This window comes from Pygocentrus nattereri, chromosome 11 (genome assembly GCF_015220715.1).
Source record: "Pygocentrus nattereri isolate fPygNat1 chromosome 11, fPygNat1.pri, whole genome shotgun sequence".
Lineage (NCBI taxonomy): Eukaryota > Metazoa > Chordata > Actinopteri > Characiformes > Serrasalmidae > Pygocentrus > Pygocentrus nattereri.
The window spans coordinates 42,078,188-42,089,631 of NC_051221.1; the positions used below are offsets into that span (position 1 = coordinate 42,078,188).

At 44.5% G+C, this 11,444-nt stretch overlaps 1 protein-coding gene across 1 annotated transcript in view; it reads right to left on the reverse strand.

The window, feature by feature from the left end:
* Positions 1-3,664: 3,664 nt before the first annotated feature.
* The window catches only part of si:dkey-14k9.3 (C2H2-type zinc finger protein), a 20,178-nt gene continuing 12,398 nt past the window's right edge, over positions 3,665-11,444 (reverse strand). The window contains exons 12-19 of the mRNA XM_037543075.1: positions 10,784-10,989; positions 10,544-10,642; positions 9,640-9,735; positions 8,262-8,372; positions 7,964-8,087; positions 6,667-7,396; positions 6,364-6,422; positions 3,665-6,233 (exon numbers count right to left, since the gene is read on the reverse strand). Of these exons, the coding sequence (XP_037398972.1) occupies positions 4,912-6,233; positions 6,364-6,422; positions 6,667-7,396; positions 7,964-8,087; positions 8,262-8,372; positions 9,640-9,735; positions 10,544-10,642; positions 10,784-10,989 (2,747 nt within the window). The 3' untranslated portion in view covers positions 3,665-4,911. The remainder of the gene's footprint in view (positions 6,234-6,363; positions 6,423-6,666; positions 7,397-7,963; positions 8,088-8,261; positions 8,373-9,639; positions 9,736-10,543; positions 10,643-10,783; positions 10,990-11,444) is intronic.

The following is an 11,444-nucleotide window of genomic DNA, read 5'->3' on the forward strand; positions in this document are numbered from 1 at the left end:
CATTTATGACTCTTCGTCATGTCTTAAACGTGCTGCTTTTATATGGTGCACTATGTAAACTCTGAAATTCTGGCTTCTTCTCCCTCAAATATCCTCAAGTGAACTATTTGTCCAGGACGGAATTAAACACACATGGATGAACCCCAAATGTTAGACATACCACATACTTTTCCTATTAATTCTTACATTAGTTATGCAGGGAGTAAAGAGCCATTTGAGATTCAGGCTCAGCGATAGAGTAAATAATTTGCATAGAGCTGCTAATGAACATCAGCGTCGTGATTGGGGCGGTAATCTGGGAGCAAAAACTTGTGAGCTTAAGTGTTTTAGTTTTTTTTTTTTTATTAAAATAGTGCGATATTATGACATGTTCATTATTGCATGACAAAAAGTTTTTAAAAATTGGCAATAAGGTATAATAGTCGTACCTTATTTATTGAATAATTGTGTATTTTTAACGCATTTTATGTCTGACACGTTACAAAAGCAATAAGCCGCTTGAGGCCATGAGGATTACGGTTATGGTCTTCACCTTATGCCTAATAACACCTTTACGTATCATAAAACCACGCCTGAAGTGGCGTATTGCTTCAGTAACATATTGGGGTTCTGCAAAATTCAATGCACAGCATTTCTGGCTATTTGGCCCTGGCTGAATGCCTCATTCTGTCATGCTAAAAATGTTAAGGAGTCCATTTTCCCTTCTTCATTCGGCCACTTTAATTACGATAACTGCTACTTTAACATTTCAGTCTGTCAAAAGCATGAAGAGGCAGCTCGACTTCAGAGCCGCAGGACACTCGGGTCTTCCCAGCCAGATCTTAGGGAGTAGAGCTCATGTTAATTGCTCCGCCTTTTAATTTACAGAAGTTCCGATTAATTCAGAAAATGGTCTGATCATTCTGAAACTGGGAAAAGCATGAATCATGCGCAAAAGCAGCCAGACAAACTCTTTAATCTGCAAAAAGAGGCCAGGTGAGGAGTAGGGAGAAAAGAGAAATGCACGGGGATCAATATCGCAACATAACCTCTGATACTGGATCGAACAGCAATTTCAGTGGGATTAACTCCTAAATAGTATCTTGATAAAGTGTTTTGTAAAACTGTAAGTGTTCTGTTCTCTAACCCAATGAGAACTGCTGGCCTTTATGGTAAACAGCACAGCCACACGCAGCACCGAATGGACGTGGCTCAAGATAAATGTCAGTATTAGAAAACAGTTTTCCTGGATGATCTACTGCCCAGAGCTACAGAGCAGGGTTCCTGAGCGGGATACAACCTAACAAGGGGTAAAGTGCAACATCGATCATAAACAGGTGGTAAGTAGAACACATGGGGCAGTCGTGGGCTGGAGGTTAGGGAACCAGAAGGTCGCCGGTTTGATCCCCAGAGCCGACAGCACATGACTGAGGTGTCCTTGAGCAAGACACCTAACCCCCAACTGCTCCCTGGGCGCTGCGGATTGGGCTGCCCACCGCTCTGGGCAAGTGTGCTCACTGCCCCCTAATGTGTGTGTGTGTGTATTCACTAGTGTGTATTATGGCGTTTCACATCACGGATGGTTAAATGCAGAGGTGAAATTTCCTCGTTGTTGGACTAATAAGGGTCAATTAATTAATGTTTTGTTTCCCACAGCAGCATCACCCATGTATTTACCAGCAGTCAGGCAGATATGCCTTAAGATTCACTCTAAAGACTACATTTTTATGAATATTAGTAATATTGTTAATAATACAGCTGTATCCTAGTAGTTTTCAACCATGTACACAACCCAGTGAGAGCTACAATACAGCCTCCACATGACGGGGTTAGTCTTAACACTGTATTACAACTAAGCCTATCAGAATAAGCAATCATAGAAATCCATATCTTCCTAACGAAATCCAAACCGTTCATTTTTTGGATGTTAAACACGGACTATAGATGGCATAAAAGTAAAATACATTTTAGTTTTATTGTGCTGTTCGACTTTGTAGACAGATAATAATAAACGTCATGTGCCCAACTGGGGCTGCCTGCAACATTTGGATTGACACTTGTGTCTAGATTTAGGGGCAGCAGTGTGGCAACACGTTCAGACATTCTCACATCAGTTGATGAGCATCACAATATTCTGACACACATAAAACAGTTATAAACAGCCATTAAAAAGTATGAATAAAATGCTTTTGATATAACATTTGGCACAGTGGAGCGCACAAAATCATCAAGGAAGACTTTTTGTAATGAAACATGCGGTGGACTTTAACGCCGATATCTACAGACACCTCAGAAAAGCATCATTACAATGGCAAAATATGTCATAACAATAAAATATATATCGTTATATTGACCACCTCTAGCACTGTTTATAAACAGAAGGTGCTGGAAATTTATTGGTTTGCTTGTATAAAATTATTCCAGCTCCGATTGTTTTAAAATGATCAAGCAAAGCCAACAAGCCACGCCCCGCCCCCCCGGCCCCGCCCCCTGCTCACCAGTCCAGGGCTGCACTTTAAATGAATGAGTTCAATCAGCTGCAGGTCCCTGTGGAATGGACTGCAGTGTAAGTGATTATACAGTCACCTACTGTCATGCGCTTCTGATAGACATGGTCTCTGCAGAGGACACTCCACTGTCCAAGGCAAAAATGGTCACTGAGTTGTTGAGCATGAAAAGAATGTAAAGACACCAAATCCCAACCTTGAGCACTCAACTAGTGCAATCTTGTATTTGAACAAAATGCCATGAGAAATCGCACCTTGGCTGTTTTGTTGGTGGTGGTGGTGACGACGATGAAGAAAGTGCATAATCCTACAAAAAGTCAGACCTGGTACCTTTAAATTCCGAGGCTGGCGGAGAAAGCTGGTCGTATATGATGGCAAAAGGGCAACTTCTATCCCTCACCCTACTGAAACCAGAAGGTCAGCGCTCAGCAGCAGGGCAGTCGAGCCATTCTGTTCTTTCTGATCTCCCAGCTGGACTCCAGAGCTGTGAGACAGGCAGAGTGAGCAGAGGCACTCGGCACAGGCTCCCACCGGCATCTGGCCTTTGCGCCTTTGTGTTTTGAGGGTGTTGTATTGATTTTTCGGTGTTGTTGATGGCGAGATGGAGAAAGCATGAAAAGCTTTTTGCAATCAGCAGCACTTTTTCTCAGAATCCATTAATGACAACATGCAACTTCATGTCTATCCTCAGGTCAAACTTCTCATATGAACCAAAAAGGGGAGATGGAGGAGAGGAAAATCGCACGTTCGTTGGCGATTAACATGACAGGGTGTCCTTAATTCCATAAAGAGATGCTTCATACATTCCTGAAAAACACTACGGAGCTCACCAACTTGCATTTCACCCTCTGTAGATACGACTTGCTTTACAGAGCAGTAGACCTACTGTATAAGTGACACGGGGAGAACATTCAGATAGTGCAGTGCTGACATCAACTGTACAAATGAAGAATTACATATATTCAGGAACAGTTAAGCACCAGGCTAAACAGGATTAAAAATACAGCGTGATCAACAAGGCACTGCGATCAATGCATGTTCCTCCACTGCGTCACCCAAGACCCTTATATAGGCACGGAGGGGAGAGGGGGATCAGCAAAGGACATTAATATATTTCAGGGCCAAACAAGCCGCTACAAATCCATTTCATCACATCACAAATTCATGGAGTCCACATATTTTATATTAAGGTTAAAAACGTTTTAATTGGTTTCAGGGATCTAGAAGACAAATAAACAGGAGGATAAAAGCTCTAATTAAAGGACAGACTTTTACATTATTTATTAATATCCATTTGTTTTATCCTCTGAAAATTCCAGGCAAATAAGGGAAATATTATCAAAAAAAAAAAAAAAAACTCATGTAAGCACTATGACGGGTTAATTTACAGGAAAAACTCACCACAGTAGCTTCCATACAAAAAGAATAGCATCTTGATTTGCACTATGCTTGTATAGGTTTGCTTCTCCTTGTTCAAACCAACGATTCCTACTCTGCGTGATTCTTTTGTACTCTTTTAAAGTCGTCTAGCACAAATATAAGAAAATATTACAGCTTAACGCACATGTTGCCCTACATTCCTCACGGGCCAAAAAGATGCGGACATAAAAACACTGCATTTCAATTCATCAGCTAATTGGCAAGGGCTTTGTGAATTTAATTCAGAGCTCAAGATGAAGGGAAACGTTTATCTTCTCAGAGCTACGGCTTGGAAGGAACCCAGTTTTGAAATGCCTGCTGTAATGGAAGTTATAACAACCAACTTACTGGAGCTCCGACATCATGAACTGCATATACAATGGTTCTCAATCCTGGTCCTGCAGTACCACTACCCTGCACTCCTGATGCATCTAATGAAGTAAATAAGAAGCCCTTCCTGAGGTGAACTCCATGTGCTGACTCAGGGAGAACACTACAACATGCAGGGCACTAGAGCTCCAGGAGCAGCACGGAGAGCCAGTGAAGTGGGCCCCTGTAGATGCTGCTCTTTCAGGCAGAACTGAGATCACTTACAGGTTCTCTTACAGTGGTTAAGAATGAATGATTGGTCTTAGGAAAGTGAGGCTAGTCCAAGGTCACCAGAAGCTGGTTGTGAAGTATTAACATGAAAAGCCCATCAGCTTAAGGATCGAGCTAGTGTGCTGTTTGTATGTCTTCTATGCATTTACCTCTGCTTACAAAGGTTCGTCATTAAGGCATCAACAAGGTAGTGCTAGAAAAAATAAATAACCTGATGTACTCGGGTTCAGGTGAGGAACTAAAGAGAAACACTGATACAGTCATAACAAGAAAACAACTGATGCGACGATATCGGACTTAAATGAAAACACGACCGATCTGGTCTTTAGTGTTCAGAGAACCTCTTGAAATGAAAGTCCAGCTGTAATTAAATTAGCCTTGTTCCTATTCACAACACAAAAAAGGGTCAGAACAAACTGTCGTTGATCACACTCTGAATCCTGCCTCCTACGTGAGTCCGCTGGTGCACCTTCAGCACATACGCCTGTCTGAACCTCTTCCCGCACTCCATGCACTCAAACGGCTTCTCTCCCGTATGGATCTGCATGTGTCTTTTGAGGCGGCAGGATGTGAAGAAACTTTTGCTGCACTGAGGGCAGGTGTAGGGACGCACTCCGGTGTGGTACCTGGTGTGCAGCTGAAGATAGCAGGCTTGCGTGAAGCTCTTGTCGCAGTGCACACATTGGAAGGGCTTGTGTCCGGTGTGGTAGCGCTGGTGCTTTAGCAGCTCTCCGAACGAGAAGAAGGTCTTCCCGCATTCGGAGCAGAGGAAAGGCCTCTCGCCGGAGTGGGTGAGCTCGTGTCTCGTCAGACTGGCCTTGTACGAGAACGTCTTGTCACACAGAGAGCATTTGTAGATCTTCTCCTTAGTGTGGCCGGCCATGTGTGCCCGGAGGGTTCTCTCCCTTTTGAAGCTTTTGCCACAGTGTGAGCAAAGATAGGGCTTTTCTTTGGAGTGGGTCCACTCGTGCTTCCTCAGAGCCCCAGGGTAGAGGAAGCTTTTGTCACAGTGTGAGCAGTGGTAGGGTCTTTCCGCCACATGTGTGCGCTGGTGCGACAGCAAGGCGCCCCTGTAGGTGAAGCCCTTGCCACAACTGCAGTGGTATGGCCTTTCAGGTTGGTGCGTGAGCAAGTGGCGTTTAAAGCTGGTCACGCAGGTGAAGCTAGAGTTGCACATGGTGCACTTGTGAGGCCGGTCCTCCAGGTGGCCCCGCTTGTGCCTGATGAGGGCCGCCTGGCAGCTGAGCTGCTTGCCGCAGTCGTTACAACGGTTCATCTCTTCCTCGGGGTGCGTCTTGTGGTGGTCCCGGCGAGCACTGAGAGAGCTGAAGCCTTCTCCACAGTAGAGGCAGTTGTACGTTTGACCCTCCTGACTCTCAGCCTCCTCTTTCTCAGGCTCATCGGCCTCAGGCCCATCATCAGGAGCTTTATGAACAGCTTTGGGGTTGTGCGTGAGACGATGGCGGCGCAGAGCCTGGATGTGCGAGAAGCGGCGCCCGCAGCGAGATGCTGTGCACTGGAAGGGCCGCTCGCCCGTGTGTGTGCGCTGGTGCGCCTTCAGCATGCCAGGGAAGCGGTAGCCTTTACCACACACCTGGCACACATGGGGTTCCTTCTCGTTCTCCTCCACTGGTATGGGGTGGATCTTTTTGATATGGCTCTTCAGGTACCGCTCTTGAGTGTGAGTGAATGAACACTTTTGACAGGAAAAAACCTCTGAGGAGACGTCTGTAAAATAACAGAAAAAAATATATTATTTGCAATGGTGAATAACCGAGAATGAGAAAACAAATCGATCGCACTACAGTGGAGACCAAAGGGACTAAAGTGGAACAGAATGAGCGGGTGTAACATTAACCTGTGTTTACTTCATCTGAGACAAGATCAGGAGACACTTCAGATAGTTCAGCTGCATCCCTTTAAAATGAACAGAAAAACATAAAAGGACCTCAGATCTTCCCCATCACATCACTCATATTCAAATTACATTGTAAAAGAACCACAGTGTAATCACTGCTGGAACAAGGTGCCTGAATTACCATTCTTATAATCAGACACAGGTAGGCACTGCTTTAACAGAAACAGAGATTTTCTGAATATAAGGAACTATACTATACACTAATAAGTGGAAATTAAGTCTAAAATACATCCATAAACGTACCTGTTATCCAGGGCAATCGGATTTGAATTGGCTTCAGGTGCAACAGGATTGCTTTTCCTCTTTAGAGTATTTACAACTTTAGCGGCAATAGACTTCCTTTTCTCCTTCTGAAGATTCACCATTTTAATCTTCCAAGTCTTTTTAGGTTTTCGAGCTGATCTCCGGGTCCCACTAGCGGCTGTGGAAAAACCAATAGGCTCACGAGGTTGTAGAGGCATGACGAACGTAGACGCCACAGTGGGCGTGACATCAGATGACAGACCCTGCGCCTCTTCAGTGTCACGGTTCAACTGTCCTGTTTCTGAACTCATGGGACAAAGATCCTCATCTTCCCTGGATTCATCAGGGCCATCGACAGGCGCACGGCCTTCTTTGTGCTGCAGAGCAGATTCTCCTGAACCCTCATTTTCCTCGGTCTTTACACAGTACTCCAACTCTCCCTGCTCAGAATCAGTGGCATGTAGTGCACTGCCACCATCCTCACCGGTTTCTACTTCTGGCAGGGACTCCTCTTGATTTCCTCCTAATTCAATCTCAGTCCACTCAGACACAACCACCACCGTCTCTACATCTGTCCCATCCATAACACACACAGGGATCTGAGTGGGAACAGAGTCATCAGGTGGATTAAGCAGACAACTGCCTGCACTCAGCTGATCCACGCCCTTATTCTTGCCAGCCAAAGCAGACAGGATGCAGTCACTCATATTTAGGGACGGTGAGGAGGCTGCTGTGTAAAAGCAGAGAAAATGTTTTAGTGCACTTTGTGGAATTTGTCAAAAGAATTGTGTCTCTATGTAAAATGTAGAGGTTTGGAGCCCTCTCTGGTGAAAATGTGAAAACGCACGCAACATTAGGAAGAAATGTTCGTTTGTACTTTGGACCCCTTCCCCAAACAGATGAATCTATTCAGTGTGCAAAACGTATGGAGCCTATCCCAGCGGTCATCGGGGGGGAAGGCAGGATACACCCTGGGCAGGCCACCAGTCCATCGCAGGGCAGACAGACAGACACAGTCACTCACACCAATTTAGCACGTCCAATCGGCTTAAATGCATGTCTTTGGACTAGGGGAGGAAACCGGAGAACCCGGAGGAAACCCACACAGACACGGGGAGAACATGCAAACTCCACACAGAGAGGACCCCGGTCACCCGGCCGGGGAATCGAACCCAGGCCCTCCTCGCTGTGAGGCGACAGCGCTACCCACCATGCCACCGTGCCATCCTATATTCCATGGTAGAAAAAGCAGAAATGCCACTAACAGCAGAAAGATCTGAAGCACAATATTACCTACCACAAGTGTCGAGGTGCCCAAGGCACTTATGGTGATGGAGCAGTGACTTCAGGTTATCTGGTTTACTGATGAATTCCTCATAGTCCTTTAAAGCACAAGACTCAGCGCCGAGCCAAGCGACAGTCTGAAACCAGAAGGTTACAGAAGAACTTGACAGTCAGCGCAATTAAACTCCCAGCATGTACAACAGAAAGCCCATACTTCTAAATAACACCGACTTCTTCGCATGCTAGAAGGGAATTCTGGGTGATGCATAAAACCCTGGTGAAGTAAATTCTAGAAGTTTCAGTTCATTCACCTGCAGAAGATCAGGGACCAGCAGGAAGCGCTCCAGTCTGGAGAGGAAGTCCCACATCAGGGTCTGAACTGCAGAGTCATAGTTTGGGCCAAACTCCACTGGAAACACATTCTAACGAGAGGGAGAAAAGCTTTAGCTTCTGAATCAAGTTCATAATCAAATGTGTCTTATGTTATAAATTCAGAGCATCTTTTGAGTTTTTACAGGAAAAACACAACATAAAACATCACGGCCAACCAACAGGACCACGTTTCGACCATCATTTTAATCCTGGATTAGTTTAAGACTAAACCCAGACCTGGACAGGTCGCCACTCAGAACTACATACAGCTTTTTTTTTCTTTTTTTTTTTAGATATTTTGATTAAAATATTTGTAAAAACTTTTGGTAATTTTAAGTCTTCTCAGTGCTGGATAAATGATTCCCCTGATGACGCAGAGCCTCCAGGTGTAATGATGAACTCTAAACTTCTGAATTCCCTCTTTGTCTGCGAGATCTTTCTGATGAAGCCCTGTTCTAATTTTGACTCAAAAATAAAAAATAACTTGAAGACAATGATTAGTATGGAGAGTAATATTGTTGCTTTTTATTTACACTCACTGGCTACTTTATTAGGTGCTAGTAAAAGGTTGGACCCTCTTTTTCCTTCAGAACTGTTAATTCTTCATGTCAGACTTTCAACAAGGTGTTGGAAACGTTCCTCAGAGATGTTGGTTGGTTATTTGAGTTCCTGCTGTCTTTCTATCATCTGGAACCAGTCTGCCCATTCTCCACTGACCTCTCACACCAACAAGGCATTTTCGTCCACACAACTGACCGCTCACTGGATATTTCCTCTTTCTCTGACCGTTCTCTGTGAACCCTAGAGATGGTTGAGCGTGAAAATCCCAGCAGATCAGCAGTTTCTGAAATACTCAGACCAGCCCGTCTGGCACCAACAACCACGCCACGTTCAAAGCCCCTTAAATCCCCTTTCTTCCCCGTTCTGATGCTCGGTCTGCACTTCAAGCAAGTCGTCTTGACCACCTCTACATGCCTAAATGCAGTGAGTTGCGGCCGTGTGATTGGCTGATTAGATAGCAATTGAACAAGTGTACCTAATAAAGTGTCTGGTGAGTGTATACTGCCAAATCAAACAGGGCAGAAAATCAAAACTATAGCAGGTTAAGGTTTTAATCTCTTTAAAATCACTGATCTGTTAATCCTTGTTTAAAATGAAGTGCTGCAACACAACTCGATTTAAAATAAAACCTAGATTAAGAAACGCTTGATTAACTCTAAACGCTGTCCACTTATTTATCAAAGCCAGAACCCACACTTTCAGAAAGCGTCACAAGAGCACTTCAGAACATAAACAAATTAATAAGAGATTTCTGACCTGAAAGAAGTCCTCTCTCTCAGCAGGGTCTTTCATGAGCGTTTGGACCAGCTCCACAAAGTGAATTCCGGTCTCTTCCACTTCTACGCTGTCCACCTGGAAAGCCCAACCGCAACTTTAAAGGATCGTTTTCAAAACTTCCGCATAATTAAACGGTTACAACGTAAACCAAGTCATTCAGAGGCAGGTCATTCAGAGGCAGGTCATTCAGAGGCCAGAGACGGTCACAATGTTGGTGATATGAACGCTGAATGCCTCTAGAAACTCCCTCACCAAAGGTTTTATAGAACAGGGTTTGGTCCCGAATATAAAATTCCTTCGTGTTGGAGGATGCATGCAGGGCACTTATGGCAAAATATTCTCTAAAGAAAACTGTCCTTTTTTTTTTTTTTTTTTTAATAGATTTACGGCTATTTTACCACCACCGACATACATATCGCTGTTGTCGGATGAAAACCTCGTATCTCCAAAGCGGTCACTTTACAGGAGAAGGAAAAAACATACCTTACTTCTAATGCAAGTCAATGGAACCAGACGTCTCTCCAAGTCATTTTGGGCCTATTATTTCTCCACTCTTCATGAAATATACACACAATGTAAAGGACAACAGATATTTTCAAACTATGTCAAACTGATAAAGGTTTTCTTCCGACAGGAGCGATATAAAAAGTCATAATTCAGGCAGGTTTACTGGTGGTTTTGGATATTAAATAAAGCAGTTAATGGCGAATAAATGATGTGTTGTAGACACTGTGGCTCGTGGCTCCTGGCTCACCGCCACCATAAAGAAATCAGAGTCTAAATTTCTCTACAATTAACAACTTCACATCAAATATATCAACCTCTCGTTTGTATAACATACAGGACAACGTGCATTTGACATGATGTGCTTTCTTTGACTTACACACTTGACCAGAGGAAGGGACAACTGAATGCTGTTGAGGTGAGGCTGGATTGCATGTATATCCACTGGACCGTCCCTGCGGCACAACTCTAAAATCAGCTACCGGGAAAAAGATACGTAAAGTTCCTTATGGGCAGGTCACTGTGAACATATAATCAGCTGCTCAGCATTTAACACAGATAAAATCGCCTCAAACAACACTGGAGCGTTTATGTGGTGTTCATGTCTACGTGGCATCACCTTTGCTCGCAGGCCCAGAATAAGCTCAACTCCATGTGTGTGACTGAAAAGCTCGGGGACGGCTTCAGTAACCAACGACACAAAGTCAGCAAGCATCCCGTACTGCGTTACATCTCGCTGCTGCACAGTGCGCCACATGACCGCAGACATGAGGCGGAGAGGTGGGACCAACAGGCACAGGGAGGGCAGACGCAGAGGAACGTGACCTGACGGGTAAAACATGAAATACGTTAGCTGAGAACGTGAAAAGCACAAATCCAAACCAGCTAAAAAAGTGGTTTCGTTTCTACATCCGTTAACAAAGAAAGTAAGAAGATAAATAATAACAATAACACATACACTCACCGGCCACTTTATTAGGTTCAGTTGCTTGTTAACACAAATATCTAATCAGCCAATCACACGGCCGCAGCTCACTGCATTTAGGCCTGTAGAGGTGGTCAGGACAACCTGCTGAAGTGCAGACCGAGCATCAGAACGGGGAAGAAAGGGGATTTAAGGGGCTTTGAACGTGGCGTGGTTGTTGGTGCCAGACGGGCTGGTCTGAGTATTTCAGAAACTGCTGATCTGCTGGGATTTTCACACTCAACCATCTCTAGGGTTCACAGAGAACGGTCCGAAAAAGAGGAAACATCCAGTGAGCGGTCAGTTGTGTGGACGA